The 22064-nt window shown below is 40.8% G+C and overlaps 1 protein-coding gene across 29 annotated transcripts in view; it reads right to left on the bottom strand.

The window, feature by feature from the left end:
- The window catches only part of ANKRD42 (ankyrin repeat domain 42), a 59740-nt gene that overhangs the window by 2106 nt on the left and 35570 nt on the right, over positions 1-22064 (bottom strand). For 13 of the 29 annotated variants that reach the window (XR_015157877.1, XR_015157878.1, XM_086384581.1 and 10 more), the window contains 3 exons: positions 18311-18437; positions 10739-10883; positions 5457-5539 (listed from right to left, as the gene is read on the bottom strand). Coding sequence is in view for 19 of the 29 variants with exons in the window: in XM_086384581.1 (XP_086240707.1) it covers positions 5457-5539; positions 10739-10883; positions 18311-18437 (355 nt within the window). In the remaining 10 variants the exon portion in view is untranslated. Of the gene's footprint in view, positions 1-5088; positions 5540-10738; positions 10884-12554; positions 12640-18290; positions 18438-22064 lie in introns of those variants that run through there. The other 16 variants (XM_086384580.1, XM_086384583.1, XM_086384594.1 and 13 more) reach the window with 6 other exon arrangements.

Raw genomic sequence — 22064 nt, 5'->3', positions numbered from 1 at the left:
CACGTGTTGATGCATTTTTTGATGTATTTGTGGGAGGAAGTGAGCTCCATGATCCTGTCCTTCAAGCCATTCTGAACTGGAGTCCCAGTATTTTCTCAACATAAAGGAAAAAATGAGGCAGTGGAAACGGCTATGCACAAACACTGAGAATAGTGACTGTCATTCTGTAAAACAGCCACACTGACTATACAACATGAATACGCTAAATAATACATACCAACTCACCTGTTCGTCACAGCAGTCCTCTTAGGCAGGTGGTTATCCTCCATTTACAGCTAAAGAAACAAGCTAAGTGAAATTAAGGTCACGGAACCAGTGAAGCTGCCAAGGTCACACACTGGGTAAGTCACACAGACTTTAACTCCAGATTTTATACTCTTAATCACAAGAATAATCCCCAAGTTGAGTTCTTTGATAACTCACTCTAGTTTTGATTTGCATTTCTCTAGTACTTAGCGGCTCTATCCAGGCTCTTCTTTCCATGTGTCCAGGTTCACTCCTGGCAGTGTCCAGTGACTCACTGCCGTACCGCATTGCAGAAGAAGAAAGGGGCAAGATGTGGGCAAACCGTTTCCCTTCAGGGACATGACCACAAGGTTATACATGGCGTTTCTGCTCACGCTTTTATCGGCCACAACTTGGCATCTTAGCTGCAAAGAAAACTGAGAAGTCAGCCCTTAGCCTGAGTAGCCACAAGCCCAGATAAATCCTAATAATTTGGGAAAAGAAGAGAAATTGGGGGACAACCAGGGAACCTCTGCCACAAGGGTACGTGCCTCTGTTAAAACGCTCTCCTGGTATTTCCTGCCTCACTGGTACAGACGGAGATATGGCCCTGAGAAAACTGGAACAAGTACAACAAAGTGTGAGAAAACTGAGTGAATAGAAGAAGCTACTCCAGGGCGCGATTCCCTTACAGTTATCAGGCTTGAAGGAAAAAGTAAGGCTGTGTGAAGTCCCCGAAGGGGAGGGAAATGTTGGACTTGGGAATTCCAGTTGTGATAAAGAAGAATGCAGACTCTGAAATTTCCCTCCTAAGGTTAGAATCCTAGCTCCACGTTGGCTGTGTGACTCTGGACGAATTCCTTAACCTCCATGTATCAAGTACTACACCTCCGTCATATAAGCTGTGGTGGGAATTAAGCAGTAATGTGAAGAACTTACACAGATCACACACAAAGTGCCCAATAAATGTTGACAACCGTTTTTACTACAGATTGAAAGCCTACTGCATGATAATGACTAAAAGAGTTATAGAAAGGATTGGTAAGCCACTTTTTAACACTTGCTTATAGCCCTTGACAAGCCTAAACAAGTCTTAGCAACCAGATGCACTCATGTCAGGGCATTCAAGTCCTGGTGATACTGGGCCAAAATGGCCTTCAGCACCATGTAAAGTATCTGCCAGGCCCTAGAGGCTGGACAGTCTGGGGTGTGATGAGAAGGCTGCTGCCGGTGAAGCAAGGGCTTTGGGCTTGATTATCATTGGATATGATTATCATCCTGTCCAATCAACCTTGTCTATTAGTCCTTTCTTATAAAGCTTGCAAGACAGAACAACGGCTGAATTCTAAAGCAGATTATTTAGATGTGTATTTTTAGCAAATACATATTATATATTTTTTCTTTTTACAAGAGCTGATTTTCATTTTATGTAAACTTCCCTGGAGATATTTGGTTGTTATTATAAAGTTGTTCTTTTCTAAAACTTACTAGTCTTGTAACTTCTCTGGTGGTCCAGTGGCTAAGACTCTGAGCTCCCAATGCAGAAGGCCCAGGTTCAACCCCTGGTCAGGGAACTAGATCCCACGTGCTACAACTAAGACCCGGCACAGTCCAATAAGCAAACATTTAAAAAACAAATAAATAACACTTACTAGTCTTTTTCTCCCAAGTTCAGATGTTCTTTAACAGTCAAGTCATTTGACATACATATGACTAAAGCAAGCACATGAAAGATGCTCAACGTCACTAATTATTACAGGAATTAAAATCAAAACTACTATGAAGTACCACCACTCACTGGTCAGAGTGACAATCATTGAGAAAATCTATAGGACTTCCCTGGTGGTCCAGTGATTAAGAATCTGCCTGTCAATTCAAGAGACATGGGTTCAATCCCCCACCTGGGAAGATCCTGCAAGTTGCAGGGCAGCTAAGCCCATGAGGCACAACTACTGAAGCCCGAGCACCCTAGAGCCCATGCTCCACAACAGGAAGCCTGTGTGCCACGACGACGGGTAGCCCCTGCTCACTGCAACTAGACAAACCCCCACACACATAGAAGAAGGCCCAGAGCAGCCAAAAGTAAATACATGTTTCTAAAATTTACAAATAAATGCTGGATAGAATCTGGAGAAAAGGGAACTGTCCTACACTCTTGGTGGGAATGTAAATTGGTGCAGCCACTATGGAAAACAGTATGGAGGTTCCTCAAAAAACTAGAGTTGCCATATGATCAGCAACCCCACTCCTGGGCATACAGGCAGATCAGATCAGATCAGTCGCTCAGTCGTGTCTGACTCTTTGCGACCCATGAATCGCAGCACGCCAGGCCTCCCTGTCCATCACCAACTCCCGGAGTTCACTCAGACTCACGTGCATCGAGTCAGTGACGCCATCCAGCCATCTCATCCTCTGTCGCCCCCTTCTCCTGCCCCCAATCCCTCCCAGCATCAGAGTCTTTTCCAATGAGTCAACTCTTCACATGAGGTGGCCAAAGTACTGGAGTTTCAGCTTTAGCATCATTCCTTCCGAAGAAATCCCAGGGCTGATCTCCTTCAGAATGGACTGGTTGGATCTCTTTGCAGTCCAAGGGACTCTCAAGAGTCTTCTCCAACACAGTTCAGAAGCATCAATTCTTCGGTGCTCAGCCTTCTTCACAGTCCAACTCTCACATCCATACATCACCACAGGAAAAACCATAGCCTTGACTAGACAAACCTTTGTTGGCAAAGTAATGTCTCTGCTTTTGAATATGCTATCTAGGTTGGTCATAACTTTCCTTCCAAGGAGTAAGCGTCTTTTAATTTCATGGCTGCAGTCACCATCTGTAGTGATTTTGGAGCCCAGAAAAATAAAGTCTGACACTGTTTCCACTGTTTCCCCATCTATTTCCCATGAAGTGATGGGACCGGATGCCATGATCTTCGTTTTCTGAATGTTGAGCTTTAAGCCAACTTTTTCTCTCTCCACTTTCACTTTCATCAAGAGGCTTTTTAGTTCCTCTTCACTTTCTGCCATAAGGGTGGTGTCATCTGCATATCTGAGGTGATTGATATTTCTCCCGGCAATCTTGATTCCAGCTTGTGCTTCTTCCAGCCCAGCATTTCTCATGATGTACTCTGCATAGAAGTTAAATAAACAGGGTGACAATATACAGCCTTGACGAACTCCTTTTCCTATTTGGAACCAGTCTGTTGTTCCATTTCCTGTTCTAACTGTTGCTTCCTGACCTGCATACAAATTTCTCAAGAGGCAGATCAGGTGTTCTGGTATTCCCATCTCTTTCAGAATTTCCCACAGTTTATTGTGATCCACACAGTCAAAGGCTTTGACATAGTCAATAAAGCAGAAATAGATGTTTTTCTGGAACTCTCTTGCTTTTTCCATGATCCAGCGGATGTTGGCAATTTGATCTCTGGTTCCTCTGCCTTTTCTAAAACCAGCTTGAATATCAGGAAGTTCACAGTTCACATATTGCTGAAGCCTGGCTTGGAGAATTTTGAGCATTACTTTACTAGCGTGTGAGATGAGTATAATTGTGCGGTAGTTTGAGCATTCTTTGGCATTGCCTTTCTTTGGGATTGGAATGAAAACTGACCTTTTCCAGTCCTGTGGCCACTGCTGAGCTTTCCAAATTTGCTGGCATATTGAGTGCAGCACTTTCACAGCATCATCTTTCAGGATTTGGAATAGCTCAACTGGAATTCTATCACCTCCACTAGCTTTATTCGTAGTGATGCTTTCTAAGGCCCACTTGACTTCACATTCCAGGATGTCTGGCTCTAGGTCAGTGATCACACCATCGTGATTATCTGGGTCGTGAAGATCTTTTTTGTACAGTTCTTCTGTGTATTCTTGCCATCTCTTCTTAATATCTTCTGCTTCTGTTAGGTCCATACCATTTCTGTCCTTTATCGAGCTCATCTTTGCATGAAATGTTCCTTTGGTATCTCTGATTTTCTTGAAAAGACCCCTAGTCTTTCCCATTCTGTTGTTTTCCTCTATTTCTTTGCATTGATCGCTGAAGAAGGCTTTCTTATCTCTTCTTGCTATTCTTTGGAACTCTGCATTCAGATGCTTATATCTTTCCTTTTCTCCTTTGCTTTTTGCTTCTCTTCTTTTCACAGCTATTTGTAAGGCCTCCCCAGACAGCCATTTTGCTTTTTTGCATTTCTTTTCTATGGGAATGGTCTTGATCCCTGTCTCCTGTACAGTGTCACAAACCTCATTCCATACAGGCAGACAAAACTATAATTCAAAAAGGTACATACACCTCTCTGTTCACAGCAGTACTGTTCACAATAACCAAGATGTGGAAACAAGTGTCTATCAGCAAATGAACGGCTACACTACTCAGCTATAAAAAAGAATGAAATAGTGCCATTTGCAGCAACATGGATGAACCTAGAAATCATCATACTAAACGAAGCATGTTAGAGACATATCACTTATATGTGGAATCTAAAAGTATGACACCAGTGAACTTAACTATGAAGCAGACACAGACTCACCAATAGAATAAACTTGTGTTGCCAAGGCAAGCACGGGTGGGAGGGGAGGGGGATGGAGTGGGAGTTTGGGCCTCGCAGATGCAAACTATTCTATATATTGACAGAAGGGGTAGACGACAATGTACTACTGTGTACCACAGGAAACTATTCAGTAGCCTATAATAAACCATAATGGGAAAGAATATGAAAAAGAATGTGTGTATATTTATGTAACCGGACCACTTTGTTGTACAGAAGAAATTAACATTGTGTATCAACTATATCTCAATAAAATAAATTATTTTTAAAAAGTCATTTGAAAAGTTGGGGGAAAAAAGCTATGCCTACACTGGTAAAATAGTACTCTAGAAAGTAGAAGAAATATAATTTATTATGAAGCCATAACAGAACTTTTAATAATCTTTAATATCTATAACTAAACCTTTTTTTACTAACTGCATTATAAAGTTTATGTAAATACTTGCAAAATTAATAATTCACAAATACAGAGTTTTGACTTGCCTACATAAATATATAAAAAGTATATTGGGAGGGGAAATACAACTGAGTCCTTGTAATTTTAATCCCTTTGACACTGTGTAACATATTTCTGCCTTCAGAATTGGAATAACTGCACATCAGAGTAATTCTGAGATGAATTTATATAGATTTACATTTATATCTATTTAAAAATAGAAAAAATCAAGCAAGTTTATTTAAAGCTATCTCACTGATTAGTACCTTTTCACAAAAACTCCCCCAGAAGACACCTTCTTCTTCACTCGCCTCTTCTCTTTGCTTAACTCACAGGAAATGTCATCTTCCTACAAAGGAAAAGATGGCCAAATTAGATGTCTCAGGATTTCTATGCTAGATACATTTTCATCTTTCTACATTATCTGTTTCAACATGCTAATAATTTTCAACTCTAGTTTACATCTCTTTTAGAATTTTGTGTAAGTTCTTACATCTGAAGCACCAGAGCATCATAATGTGCTGACTCATCAGCCTGGGAGGCACCTGGAGAAATCAGCCAGCCCTGCCTTCCCCTCACACCCCCAGTACAGAACACCTTGTCATTCCTGCTTCTTAGACCAACATTTCACAGAATGTTACTAAAGGAAATAACACAAAGTGTTAATATGCCACCCTCTGGATTCTTAGCAAGCCCCATTCTGCTAGGAGTCACATTCCAGGTCCTGCACATCCTCTGTTCACACAACATCCCCTAACTGCTCTTGTCTCGTATCCTGCTTTGCCCTGTCGCGTACTGTTTCCGAGTATTTCTCATTCCATCATGGTATTCTCAGTATCTAGCACAGAAGACTCACTTCATAAAAGCTCTGGGCAGGAGGAAGAGAAAACTAGAAACACTGGATACTCATATATGTCGGTCATCTTTGAATAATTCTTCTAGTCAAAAATGCTCTGTTCAGTTGAGCAGGACAGATCTGAATGCAGCAGGAGTTTCAGGAACATCACAAGGCGCATGTCTTATCAGGAGAGCCCGTGACTAGAGGCGGCACTCCCCAAGGTGTTCCCACCTACACCTTTGCTAATGAGGTCAGTCAGCTTAACGCACACGAGCGCGTGAACACAGAAGGAAACTGCTGTTATTGCAACACCACCTGGGAAAACAAAATCACACATCTGTCCCTTCCCTCAGCTGCAAACTTGAGCGAGGAATAGATGGAGAACCTGCTCAGATCAGATCAGATTAGTCGCTCAGTCGTGTCCGACTCTTTGCAACCCCATGAATCGCAGCACGCCAGGCCTCCCTGTCCATCACCAACTCCCGGAGTTCACTGAGACTCACGTCCATCGAGTCAGTGATGCCATCCAGCCATCTCATCCTCTGTCGTCCCCTTCTCCTCCTGCCCCCAATCCCTCCCAGCATCAGAGTCTTTTCCAGTGAGTCAACTCTTCGCATGAGGTGGCCAAAGTACTAGAGTTTCAGCTTTAGCATCATTCCTTCCAAAGAAATCCCAGAGCTGATCTCCTTCAGAATGGACTGGTTGGATCTCCTTGTAGTCCAAGGGACTCTCAAGAGTCTTCTCCAACACCACAGTTCAAAAGCATCAATTTTTCAGCGCTCAGCCTTCTTCACAGTCCAACTCTCACATCCATACATGACCACAGGAAAAACCATAGCCTTGACTGGACGAACCTTTGTTGGCTGCTAGCCATCCCTTATAGTGGCCACGCACTGGTGAGCATAGAGTAATACGACCCCTTCTCTTGAAAAAGCTTGCCAACCAACCAGTCTGAAGACCAAGATCAACAAGCCTTTCAGTGGGGTTTAGCAGATGGTGCCACTGTACTTCATACTTTACACATACAACAAGGTGAAGCAGGTTGTATTACCAACATTTTAGAGATACAGAGACAGAAGTCCGAGACGTTAAACAACTTTCCCCAAGGTCACAACACTAAGTCAATGGCAGGATTTTAATCCAAATTTTGTCTGACACCTAAGATCATGTTATAACCATTCTTCAATTGTCTTCCAGCAAAAAGTTTGCTCATTTGGTTCCTACAACTGTACTATGTACTGTATATACTATGCTATAGGTATACAAATAGGCATGAGAGCTGGTTCCCACTCAGGAGTCTGGTGGAGTAGGAAATGGAAAATAGATGCTCAATTGACCCCCAGGTTTCAGGAGGACCTCAAGATCATCAGGGGATGAATGCAAAGATGTACATGAAAGAAAAACACTAAGGTAGGGCAGGAGTTTAACCTCACCCAACTAAGAATCAGAGAAAGAAAACAATGCAGGGAAAGACAGGAAGCTACTTGTCAGAGACAGCCAATTTTCTAGTGCTTAATAGCATTACCAGACTTTTGCTAACAGTTAACATTTATTTTCCTTCATTTTTCATATATGCTAACTCGTAAAGGAGGTTTGTAACAATCCCAAATACTCTAGAAAGTGATTAAATACCAAAGCCTCAACTAACATCAAATAGGTAACTTGTTCTATCAAACCAAGCCTTACCATAAACTAGTTCAAAAGAAAATAGGTGCTTGGCACCCAACAGGCCTCCAGTAAGTGTTCACAGGAAGTTCCAAATTCCAAATGTTTTTGCATTTGGGGAACATTCTTCACCAAGATTATTCATTTCCTCATCATAAATTATAGCCAGAAACATTTTTCTCCCTAATATGTGTTTTCTCCCAAACTTGGGAAAAAAGAACTGCAATACTGAGAGATGTATAAATCATGATGCTTAGGCACCAAAAGCAATTCTAAGTGTACATTAGCCAACAACCCCTCTATGAAAATGTATTCTAAATATTAACCAGTTTCCATCTGAAAGAATATACAGGTTTGTTAAAGAGACCAACAGCACTGCACATGAAACTGGTGGCAAAGGTACATGGGATGCTTGTTTTTAAAAGTTCATGCAACCTAAGAAGTTCTGGGAAGCATACACAACTAAAACGAAATAAATCCCACCTTCCTGATTATGAGAAAAGTCTTAATACAGTGTCAAAACTGTATAACCAATACAAAGACAGATCACAAACTTCTAGAACTTCCTTACAGTAATAGCTCAGCATGGATAAACTCACTTAAACTCTCAGATTGTTCCAAGGATCATTAACAGGCTCACAGGCTAGGATGTCAGGACAGAAAAGCCCAGCAGAGGACATATCAAAGTCCAACCATGTTCCATAGCCTTGTAGGCAGAAAACGAGAGAAAGTTAAACCCGGAAGTAATCATGGAATGTCACCAGTTCCACAGTGGCCATTCTAGATTAGAAAGCATGGCCCAAAGCTTTACACCAACGACCTCCCAAATGACACTGGCTTTAGACGGAAGCATGAGTTCAGTGCTGCCTCAATCTGTGGCAGCAATCTGCCTCAATCTCTACCGAAGCTATTAGAGTTCCCATCTAGTTTAAGTTTTTTAAGTAAACATTTTTATTTAAGTACAATACACATATTAAAAGTGTTAGTTGCTCAATCATGTCCAACCGTTTGCAACCCCATGGACTGTAGCCTGCCAGGTTCCTTTGTCCAAAGAATTTTCCAGGCAACACACGAGTGGGTTGCCATGCCCTTCTCCAGGGGATCTTCCCGACCCAGGGATCGAATCCAGGTCTCCTGCATTGCAGGCAGATTCTTTACCATCTGAGCCACCAGGGAAGCCACATACCAAAGAGCACCCCAAAGAGTGTGCAGTGTGATGAACTTTACAAATGAAAACAAAATGAACAAAGGCTTGGGGGTGGGAAAGTGTTGGGCAAGTTCAGGAAGAGGTAGGCTACATGTAAGAGAATAGAAAACAACAAGCTTGTGAAGTGGGTTAATATAAGCTGAGACAGCATACGACAAAACACTACAGAAAGTTATTATCAAAACCAGTTATTATAAAGAAATGATTTAAGTGCATTACATCAAACTAGCCTAAGACATTCTTTTCTAGCTAAAAATTATACTATTGCAGATTCTTTTATAGATGATTTTACTAAATCTTAAGATGGAGACCCAATCATGGGTCTCTTTATCAGTAGGTGGCAGGAGAAAGATTAGTGAGAGCTTCTTGAAGCCTCTATAAAAGTAAGTACAGAATCCAAAGTTCATTTTATTTATACTTCATGTGTTTAGACTCCAAAATAAACTAATTCCTTCTACTCTCAGATGCATAGGGCTCTACACATTTATCCACTGTTTACATAACTCAAATGTAGAAAATGGAAAGAAAGAAAGGAAAAAGGAAAGGATATGAGGAAGGGAGAATGTATACTATGAATACTGGAGACAGAAGATACCTCAGGATTTTCACACAGTATTTCATCTAACATCAATACCCCATGGGGTAGGTGTTATCCCCATTTTACAGATGAGGAAATTGAGACCCAGAAACTTTTGCAGAACAGAAAATAAGCAGCTTCCATGAGAGGTCAGTGACATTTGCTCATTTACAAAAACTGGTGGAACCTACAGGACCACAAAAGCCAAAGGGCCCAGAGCACAGGACCACAAGTCAGCACTCCTGGGAGCTACACATTGCTGGTAGAGAGCAGGTCTTAGGGAGGAGGTGCTCTAGGGCGTGATGTCAAACTTACCCTGGGAACACACGTTTCTGGGCGAGAAAAGAGTAATCAGAAACAGCTAAAGCCCCAAAAATGTCCTATGCAGACCATCAATTTGGATTGACTCAAAAGGTGTGCAGCAAAAGATACAGGCAGCTAGTAAAGAACAGTACATCCCTGCTCTGAGGAGACCGGAGCCGGTAGATTTCCCACCATAAGGCGGACAGGAGGCGGATCTGGAGTGTGGGAGTTTATTAAAGGTGTGTGTCCAGAAGACAACACTGCAGGACTGCCCCAGCCAGCTTCTCCATACTAAAGTGCCCCAGGGGCTAAACATGAGATCAGATGATCACGGCAAAAGAAGAGAACGGGTTAATTATGATGGTTAATTATATTCTCTGGAAAATTAAGCACAGATGAGATACCAAAACCCAGAGAAAAATGTTTGAATTTGCATATAGAAATATACACATGTATTTGCAGGTGAACAGAATGTTGTCTAATATGAGACCAAACCACAGCAGCTTCTTCTGGAGAATGGAACTCAGAATGGGAAGGAGCATCTGCCCTGCTTTTAACATTTAACAACAAGGACATATATTATTTTAGTATTTTTAAAGTGATTATTAAAGTCCTCATGAGTTAATTTTGTTCCAGATCTATACCACCTCAAATATGATTTATAATAAAAACTTCCTGGCTTCTTTTTATTTTGTACAAATTAATAATTACTCTCAATTAATCTCTTATATATGTATACACACACACATATATATTCCTTTCATTCCTAGAACACTCTAGAAATTATAAATTATCTCCAATTTATACCTAAGGTACAGAAAGGTTAAATGACTTGTCCAAACCAAAAATGGTTGTAGCTGGAATTCAAACCGAAATAGCGCCATCCAAAGCTTGTACTCTTAGCTACTCTTATATACTATCTCTTGAGAAACATAAACGTGTTAAGAAGGATACCAACCACAGCCACAAAGTTGGGGACCTGAGTTTTTTCCAGCATCTCCTTGAGTTGATCCACCTCCACTCGATACTCATCCAGCTGACATTCTAACTTCTCTCTGCGTAATCGTTCATACTCCAGCTGGCCCTGCAGCTCTTTGATAGTCCTGTCAAAAAATTTTGTTTTCAATCAATAACCAATATCAACTAGCAATTATTTCTGGTAATAGTGAAAAGTATCCATACATTATATTTAAGGCAAATAAATCATTTATTCAACAAATATGTATTAAAAGTCTACTGTGAGCTCGCACTGATCTAGATCCTGGGAATAAAGTAGTGAACAAAGTAGGCCGTTTCTGCCCTCATGGGGCTTTCTTAGGCAGGGGAGAAAGACAGTAAAGAAAATAAGAAAATATATGTACTCAAATATAAGTATGTTGGAAGGTAATAAGTACTAGGGAGGGAAAAAATAGAGCAAGACAGTCTAGAAGATGTTGTAGAGGAAGGGGTTAATATTTCGTACACAGTGACCAGGGAACGCCTTACTGAGAAGGGGGCTTGTGAGCAAAATTCCAAAGGAAAGAGAAATAATTAAGTGGACATCCAGGGAAAGAGCATCCCAGACAGAACAGCAAGTGCAAAGGTCCTGAGGCAGAGAAATGCCTGGGAACTAGAAGAAAACTGGAAGCCAGTGTGACTGGAGTAGAGTCTGAGAGGTAAAAGAAGCCAGAACAAGCAGGGTCGTACAGGTCACAGGGAGGACCAGGCTTCACTCAGTGAAACGGGAAGCCATTGGAGGGTCTCAACAGAGAGAGCAGGACTATAATAACAGATTTCTTTTGCTTTGTTCAGCTTTCTAATGATGTAAAATCCACTTTGTGTGATTACACAAATATCAAGTAAACAATTCAATGAGTTTTGTTTCTTTTCTTTTTTCGTGGCCAGGCCATGCAGCATGTGCCCCCTGCAGTGGAAGCACAGACTCTTTAAACACTGGACCACCAGGGAATTCCTTTCAACCAGTTTCCACTAATGTGTACACCTTTGCATTCACCATGACTACCAAGATACAAAACACTTCTGTCATCTCAGAAAGTTCCTCACATTCTCCCCAGGCAATCCTTGCTTTGCACAAGCACCCAAACTTCTGAACACTGATCATGTTAGATTAGTTTTGTCTCTGCTCATAAATGAAGTTGTACATTATATACATTTGTGGGCCTCGCTTCTTTTCAGTGAACAATAGGTGAAATTTATCTGCTTGGGTTTTAACATGATTAACAGACCACAGGGTATGAGGGTGGGAGAGGAAGGAGCAGGGACAAGGAGTTGGGAGACATATCAGGATAATGTGAAAATAAACGAAAATAAACCCAGACAAGTGATGCTAGGATTTGAACCAGAGTTATTTTCTGCCTTATTGGGATGATGAGGGGACCAGAACTCCCAAGGCATGCTGACTTGTATGTCAGGTCTCAAAGAGGGCAATCTAAGAATAAACAATAGTAGCTCTAGTATGGAAGTGAGTGGGGGTGAGGCTGGGGATAGGAAGAACAACGTAACTATGGAAACCTAGAATTCAGAAAACAGGAAACGAAAATCAGCCCCATGATTGATTCGTTTCATCTAACTAATAACAAAATCAAAAGGACATCCCTCAACCAATTCTTAGCCAGGTTTTCTTTACATTTACATCTAGTATCAGGAGTTTGTATCCAAAAAATAAATGTCTTAGGATGTACTCAACACAAAGTGGGGAACAAAGAAGTGGATGGATCATGGAAAAGGCAAGGGAATTCCAGAAAAACATCTACTTCTGCTTCATTGACTAATACCTTTGACTGTGTGGATCACAACAAGCTGTGGAAAATTCTTAAAGAGATGGGAGTATCAGACCACCTTATCTGTCTCCTGAGAAACCTGTATGTGGGTCAAGAAGCAACAGTTAGAATCAGACATGGAACAACTGACTGGTTCAAAACTGGGAAAGGAGGACATCAAAGCTGTATATTGTCACCCTATTCCCTGGTGGCTCAGATGGTAAAGCATCTGCCTGCAATGCAGGAGACCCAAGTTCAATCCCTGGGTCGGGAAGATCCCCTGGAGAAGCAAATGGCAACCCACTACAGTACTCTTGCCTAGAAAATTCCATGGATGGAGGAGCCTGGTGAGCTACAGTCCTTGGGGTCACAAAGAGTCAGACATGACTGAGCGACTTCACTTACTTAATTTATATGCAGAATACATCATCTGGCCTGGATGAAGCACAAGCTGGAATCAAGATCACTAGGAGAAATATCAACAACCTCAGATATGCAGATGATACCACTCTAATGGCAGAAAATGAAGAAGAACTAAAGACTCTCTTGATGAGGGTGAAAGGGGAATGTGAAAAAGCTGGTTTAAAACTCAACATTATGGAAGAAATGGACAAATTCTTAGAAAAGTATCACCTTCCAAAACTGAACCAGGAAGAAATAGAAAATCTGAACAGATCAATCACAAGCACAGAAATCGAAACTGTAATCAAAAATCTTCCAACAAACAAACCCCAGGACCAGATGGCTTCACAGGTGAATTCTACAAAAAATTTAGAGAAGAGCTAACACCTATCCTACTCAAACTCTTCCAGGAAATTGCAGAGGAAAGCAAACTCCCAAACTCGTTTCTATGAGGCCACCATCACCCTAATACCAAAGCCAGACAAAGATGCCACAAAAAAAGAAAACTACAGGCCAATATCACTGATGAACATAGATGCAAAAATCTTCAACAAAATTCTAGAAAACAGAAACCAACAACATATTAAAAAGATCACACATCATGATCAAGTGAGCTTTATCCCAGGGATGCAAGGATTCTTCAACATCCACAATCAATGTAATATACCACATTAACAAATTGAAAAATAAAAGCCATATGATTATCTCAATAAATGCAGAGAAAGCCTTTGACAAAACTCAACACCCATTTATGATAAAAATTCTCCAGAAAGCAGACACAGAAGGAATATACCTCAACATAAGAAAAGCCATATATGATAAACCCCAGCAAACAGTATCCTCAATGGTGAAAAACTGAAAACATTTCCTCTAAAATCAGGAACAAGACACGGTTGCCCACTCTCACCACTACTATTCAACATAGTTTTGGAAGTCCTAGCCACAGCAATCAGATAAGAAAAAGAAATAAAAGGAATCCAGACTGGAAAAGAAGAAGTAAAACTTGCAGTGTTTGCAGATGACATGATCCTCTACATAGAAAACCCTAAAGATGCCACCAGAAAACTACTAGAGCTAATCAATGAATACAGTAAAGCTGCAGGATATAAAATTAATACACAGAAATCCCTTGCAATCCTATACACTATCAATGAAAAAATAGAGAAATTACGGAAACAATCCCATTCACCATTGCAACAAAAAGAATAAAATACGAATAAATTTACCTAAAGAAACAAAAGACCAATATATAGAAAACTATAAAACATTGATGAAAGAAATCAAAGATGACACAAATAGATGGAGAAATATACCATGTTTGTGGATTGGAAGAATCAATATAGTGAAAATAAGTATACTACCCAAAACAATCTATAGATTCAATGCAATCCCTATCAAGCTACCAACAGTATTTTTCACAGAACTAGAACATATAATTTCACAGTTTGTATGGAAACACAAAAAACCTTGAATAACCAAAGCAATCTTGAGAAAGAAGAATGGAACAAGAGGAATCACCCTTCCTGACTTCAGATGACACTACAAAGGTACAGTCATCAAGACAGTATGGTACTGGCACAAGACAGAAATAGAGATCAATGGAACAAAATAGAAAGCCCAGAGGGAAACCCAAGCACCTGTGGACACCTTATCTTTGACAAAGGATGCAAAAATATACAATGGAAAAAAAACAATCTCTTTAACAAATGGTGCTGGGAAAACCGGTCAACCACATATAAAAGAATGAAATTAGAACACTTTCTAACACCATGCACGAAAATAAACTCAAAATGGATTAAAGATCCAAATGTAAGACCAGAAACTATAAAACTCTTAAAACAGGCAGAACACTCGATGACATAAATCACAACAAGATCCTCTATGACCCACCTCCCAGAGTAATGGAAATAAAACAAAAATAAACAAGTGGGACCTAATTAAACTTAAAAGCTTATGAGCAATGAAGGAAACTATAAGCAAGGGGAAAACACAGCCTTCAGAATGGAAGAAAATAACAGCAAATGAAGCAACTGACAAAGAATTAATCTCCAAAATATACAAGCAGCTCATCAGCTCAAAACCAGAAAAACAAACAACCCAATGAAAAAGTGGCAAAAAGACCTAAACAAACATTTCTCCAAAGAAGACATACAGATGGCTAACAAACACATGAAAAGATGGTCAACATCACTCATTACTAGAGAAATGCAAATCAAAACTACAATGAGATATCATCTCACGCCAGTCAGAATGGCTGTTATCAAAAAGTCTACAAACAATAAATGCTGGAGACAGTGTGGAGAAAAGGGAACTCTCTTATACTATCGGTGGGAATGCAAACTAGTACAGCCACTATGGAGAACAGCGTGGAGATTCCTTAAAAAACTGGAAACAGAACTGCCATACAACCCAGCAATCCCACTGCTGGGCATTCACACCAAGGAAACCAGAATTGAAAGAGACACGTGTACCCCAATGTTCCTTGCAGCACTGTTTACAATAGCTAGGACATGGATGTCCATCAGCAGGATAAGGAAGTTGTGGTACATATACACAATGGAATATTACTCTGCTATAAAAAGGAACACATTTGAGTCAGTTCCAATGAGGTGGATGAAACTGGAACCTATTATACAGAGTGAAGTAAGTCAGAAAGAGAAACACCAATACTATATATTAACACATTTGTGGAATTTAGAAAGATGGTAACAACAATCCTATATGCAAGGCAGCAGAAGAGACATAGATGCAAAGAACAGACTTTTGGACTGTGGGAGAAGGCAAGAGTGCGGTGATTGGAGAAAATAGCCCTGAAACATGTATATTACCATATGTGAAACAGAGACCACTGCAGGTTCGATGCATGAAGTAGGGCACTCAAAGCTGGTGCTCTGGGACAAACCATAGGGATGGGGTGGGGAGGAAGGTGGGGGGGGTGGTTCAGGATGGGGGGACCCATGGACCCATGGCTGATTCATCTCAACGTATGGGAAAAACCATCACAATGTTGTAAAGTAATTATTCTCCAATTATTCTCGCACAGTCGTGTCCAACTCTATGCAACCCTATGGACTGTAGCCTTCCAGACTCCTCTGTCCATGGGATTCTTCAGGCAAGAATACTGGAGTGGGTTGCCATGCCCTCCCCCAGGGGATCTTCTGGACCAAGGGATCGAACCTGTGTCTTTTACATCTCGTTCATTGACAGGCAGGTTCTTTACCCTAGTGCCACATGGACAGTCCCACTGTATGGGGAAAACCATCATGATATTGTAATTATTCTCCAATTAAACTAATTTAAAAAATCAACTTTAAAAAAAGGAAGATCATGGCATCTGGTCCCATCACTTCATGGCAAATAGAAGGGGAGAAAAGTAGAAGCAGTGACAGATTTTCTTTGGGGGGGCTTGAAAATCACTGTGGATGGTGACTGCAGCCATGAAATTAAAAGGTGCTTGCTCCTTAGAAGGAAAATTATGACAAACCTAGGCAGTGTATTAAAAAGCAGAGATCACTTTGCCGACAAAGGTCCATATAATCAAAGCTATGGTTTCTCCGGTAGTCATGTATGGATGTGAGAGTTGGAGCATAAAGAAAGCTGAGCACCAAAGAATTGATGCTTTCAAATTGTGGTGCTGGAGAAGACTCTCAAGAATCCCCTGGACTGCAAGAAGATCAAACTAGTTAATCCTAAAGGAAACCAACCCTGACTATTCATTGGTAGGACTGATGCTGAAGCTTCAATACTTTGGCCACCTGATGCAAAGAGCCAACTCATTGAAAAAGGCCCTGAAGCTGGGAAAGGTTGAAGGCAAAAGGATAAGGAGGCAACAGAGGATGAGATGGTTAGACAGTATCACCAACTCAATGGACATGAATCTGAGCAAACTCTTGGAGTTAACCGAGGACAGAGGAGCCTGGTGTGCTGCAGTCCATGGGGTCACAAAGAGTCAGGCACAACTTAGTGACTGAACAATAACAAGAAGACTATTAAAATTGTGATGACCTTGGCTAATAGATTTGGAGTCAATAGATTCAGGCCAAATCCTGGCTGCACCCCTCGCCCTTAGTCCTCTCTTTGTGACTTCATGCAAGTCTCTTCACCGGTAAGTTAAATCTTGGTTTCCTAATCCACATAGTGAGAGAATAGCTCATGGAAGTATGAAGATTGCATCAAACAATATATATGAGAGGCTTACCTCATGCCTAGCATACAGCAGAGATCAGAAGTATCAACAGTATAAGTAGTATAGCAATCTGTCTCAGAAGTAAAGGGAACAAAATTTAAAGCTCATTATCTAGGAAATAACTGCTCCACTGTGAAGTACTTTTCTAGACTACAAGGGATCTAAGAAATCTCAGCTAGGCTCTTAGGCAGAGGCCAATACTAAAAACATTCTACAGCTCAAAGACTTTACAGAGGCAGTGGATAGCTACTTGTATGATGTGACTAATGAAATACAAAGACACTCTTATTAAAATAAAATTTTTTTTGGTTTACCACAACTTTCAAATATCCATGGAAAGATAGCTTATCAAAGACTTAGATGTTACTTTGAATAAATTACCAGATCTCTTACTGAGACTAGATGCAGAAGAGGATGAATGAAAGGGAAACAGGAGGTTCTAATGAGGAGGAGGGAGAGAATCCAATGAAAGGAAAGGGCAGGGGAAGCAAAGAACCCATGTGCTCCACTCTTTAAAGACCCACGTTTACTAAAACCAGAAGTCTCCCTGCTGCCTAACTGTGTTCTCTGCGCACTGTGTAAAGGAGACAGACTAGCAGAGCAGCAGTGGGAGGAGTAAGCACTTGACACCCTCTGTCTCAGCAGCTGTTCATCAACTAGAGAGGGGCCAGATGTGCCGAGAGCCGACCCTGGGTGCAGGAAGTGAAAGGCGAGGGGGCCCTCACTGCCTCCAGGCTTGCGAGCATTCTGGGGGGCACCACCATCCATGAACACAGGACTGGGTCACACACTTGTGAACAGGAAGTCCAATATGACAGGGATGGCTAGAGACTGTGTTGGCTGAAAATCGCGCAGAGCTGTCTCAAAAACAACAACTCCTCCTTATGTTTTAGTTTTGCAAGATAGAAAGTTCTGGAGAACGGTTGTGTGAAAATGTCAATGTACATAACATGACTGAATTCTACCTTAAAAACGGTTAAGGTGACATATTCTATGTTACGCATATTTTACCACAATTTTTAAAAAATCTTAACACCTTCTCCATCTGAGAGTTTAAGAGGAAAACAGGTTGGAAACTCAAACCCTTTGGTGGGATGAAAAAACAAGTTCTTCAGCAACAAACCCTCACGTGACATGTAGAAAGGTAAGTAAAAACAAATTACTAGAGTTTTGAGGACATTACTTTGCAGACTCGAGCTGTTCTTTCTTCTGCTTTATATCTTCTTCTGTTATTCCTCCCAAATGTTTATAGTTGCTCTCAGCAATTTCAAGGAGGTGTCTCAATTCTACGATTTTCTTAAAAGCTCTCACTGCAAGACAGAGTTGAACAGCAACCTAGTTTAGACAGGAAACAGCCCATGTGCTCACAGGAGGCCGGCCCTGAAGCATATTCTTTCTCTAGAGCCGTGTCTGCAAGGTCAGGGGGAGGGGAGGGAGGGAGGGTGGTGTCTACACAGAAGGATAAACACCAGTAGCAGAGTATTAGGGTGAACAAACAGTGAAATGCCTGACTGGGCGATACTGATGCTGGAGGAGGTCATTGTTACTGCTGTTATTAATACCATGAACAGGGAGGGAGGGAGGCTGGCCAGCAGCGTTTTAGGACTACCGATCACGCATAATCTAATTATGTCAGACAGTTAGAAAAATTGAAACATGCTTGATTTCTTTAAGATAAACCAGAACTAATACAATCCCCAAATTTTGTCATTAGTCACTTGTAGTACCTTCAAAAGATGATACTGAAAACGAAGTTTGCTGATAGCTGCTTTGAGCTATTCTCCAACTATTAAAACTAACATTTTTCTATCCTTTCTGGTACTAGTTCTCAACCTGGGTTGATTTTTCTCCTAGAAGGAGTATGCAACAGTATCTGGAAAACTTTTAACTTGCTGGAGGATGAAGGGAAACAGGCTATTGGCATGTAGAGGCTCAGGATGCTACTAAAGATCTTAAAATACACACGAGAACCCCCTCAACAAAGAAGGATCTGGCCCAAAATGTCAATAGTACAGAAGCTGAGAAACTCTGCCATACAACTAGGTTAACAAATAACTTCCTCTGATTTATCTCTCAGTTGGTTAGAGTTGCAGGTTCCAAACTGCACACATCAGAATCAACTTGGGCACTTTTAAAAATGCATATGTTTGAGCCCCATATCAGTCCTACAAATTCAGGTCTTCATACTCCTCAGGAGCTCCTCTGACAATGCAGATGTGCAGACAGGTTTGGGATCCACTGTAACCACCAGCAAGCAAATAAGGGGATTTTTTTTTTTTAATGTTACATAAGATTGAAAGAATTGTGACTGTTTATCTAATCTTTAGTATTTGAAGGCTATGTTTTGAAAAAGCTGTTCTATGGGATTGTAAGAGCTAGGACTGATCAGGATTAGCTCCAGGAAGAGAGATCTTAACAGAGGTGAAACTTGAAATAAAAGTGCTAAGAGTTACCGTGCATTTGTGGAGTGCCTATGATGGGCAGGACACTACGCGAAGTGCCTTGTACATTTTAATCCTCACAAGAACCCTGTCAGAAGGTAGAAATGGGCCACCTTGGCAGCAGTGAGTGTCTTCACTGAAAGCAACTGGATGCTGGATGACGTGACAGGAGTGTTAAGCCAGGAGCCAAACATCAAATGGTTCCAGGGTTCTATGATGCCATGACCCTAAACCTAACTCACTAAAGAATGCTCGGAACTGAAACTCAGTTCCAAGAATTCTGGGATGACAAGAAATCCAACCAGTTCCCTGTAGGTGGTCTTGCAAAACCTAGTGTTCCAAGAAGAGACTGGCTAGTCCTTTGGATTTTGTTCTGGCATAAAATTAAATAAGGATAAGGAAATAGCACATACAAAACCCTCACTAGCTGCCAACACCACAGCCAGGCACCAGTAGTCTCACTGTATGACAAGGGTGTAAGAGGATGTTTACATCAAACACACCACAGTAGGAACCTGTTCTAGTTTCATTCATGGTCTTTCCCAAAGCATCTTTTAAAAATTTTGTGATTCACTGACAATGATACTTCACAAATATCTCCTGCTCAAATCATTTCAGAAGACACTGAAATTCTACAAATCCCCGGCTCATTTTCCGCAATTCTAGTAAGTCCTTGCTAATTCTCAGTACAATCAACAAAAAGAAATCTAAGCACAAACAAAATAAAAAATAGATAAAGTGGATTTCATCAAAATGAAAAGCATGTGCACTGCAAAGGACATCATTAAGAAAAAAGACAACTCATGGAACAGGATAATATCTGCAAATCATGTGTGTGACACGGGACTTAAATCTGGAAGTTCTCTTACAACTCAATAATAAAAAGATAAATAACTCAGTTGAAACATAGGCAAAGGATTTGAGTAGACATTTCTTCAAAGAAGATATACAAGTGATCAATGGGCACATGAAAAGATACTGAACATCCCACTAATCATTAGGGAAATGCCAATCAAATCTACCAAATGAAATACCACTACACACTCTAATCAACTATTAATATAATCAATTAGACAACAACAAGCTCTGGTAAGATGTGGAGAAACTGGAACACTCACATATGGTTGGTGGGAATGTAAAATGGTGCGGCCACTTTGGAAAACAGTTTGAAGTTCTTCAAAATGCCAGACATACTTTTACCAGATGATGCAGCAATCCCAACTCCTAGGTGTATCCAAAGAAATGAAAATACACGTCCACACAAAAACATGTATACGAATGTTCACAGCAGCATTCTTCTTAATAACCAAAATATGGAAACAACTCAAATGACCAACAACTGATAAATGGATATATAAAGTGTATTTAGCAGTAAAAAAGAATAAATATGAAATATGAAATAATGTTACAAAGTACATGAAGCTTGAAAACGTGGTAAGTGACAGAAGCTAGTCACAAAAGACCACAGATGGTATCATCTCATTCATATGAAATGCCTAGAACAGACAAACCTACAGAGAGTAGGTTAGCAGATGCCTAATCTGAGGGATGGTCTGGGGGTAAGGAAAAGAAGGTAGAGGTAATAGGTACGAGGTTTCTTTTGAGGGTGATAGAAATACTACAAATTTTATTGTAATAATGGTTGCACAAATCTGAATTCACTAAAATCTTAATTAAACTGTACACTTTAAATAGGTAGACTGAATGGTATGTGAATTACATCTCAATAAAGCTATTTAAAATAAAGCTATCAGGAAATTCAGAAGATCATTGACTCTGAGCCTTGCTGTGAGGTGATCCTGCATTCACCAGGAAAGAGGTTTCTACCATCCCTGGAGAATAAGGTTCTATCTAACAGTGTTCTGGGAGTTCTTTAAAAAAATGTTCTTTTATTTAGACATGAATTAGAAATTTTTCTCAGAGACTACAGGTTTGGTACAACTAGTTCTTCCTGTCAGAATAACTGAAAATACTTCCCAGAGATCGGGAAGAAGGGAACTGGGCTTCCCTGGTGGCTCAGTAGTGAAGAAGCAGCCTCTCAATGCAGGAGACACAGGTTCAATCCCTGGTCCATGAGGATCCCACATGTTGAGGAACAACTAAGCCCATGCAGCACAACTACTGAGCCTGTGCTCTAGAGCCTGGGAGCCGCAATTACTGAACCCACTGCTGCTACTACTGAAGCCCAGACGCTCAGGAGCCCGTGCTCCACAGCAAGAGAAGCCACCACAATGAGAAGCCCACGCACTGCAACCAGAGAAAAGCCCAAACAGCAACGAAGACTCAGCACAGCCAAATAAACGAATATCATTAAAAAAGAAAAAAAGAGGAAGGGAACTGACATTTACTAAGCTTCTGCCGTGAGCTAGGCACATCCCATTTGTTAGCGCCCTCTGTGAGGGTGATGTTAATATTCTCATTTTTGCAGGTGAGGAAACCAAGGTTCAGAGTAACACAGCTAGAAAGAGGTGAAGCCCTGATGTCTGAATCCACTGC

This window comes from Bos grunniens, chromosome 29 (genome assembly GCF_055505025.1).
Source record: "Bos grunniens cultivar Pamir isolate PY7600 chromosome 29, Bosgru_T2T1.0, whole genome shotgun sequence".
NCBI classification, from domain to species: domain Eukaryota; kingdom Metazoa; phylum Chordata; class Mammalia; order Artiodactyla; family Bovidae; genus Bos; species Bos grunniens.
This window is presented reverse-complemented; position numbering and strand designations above follow the sequence as displayed.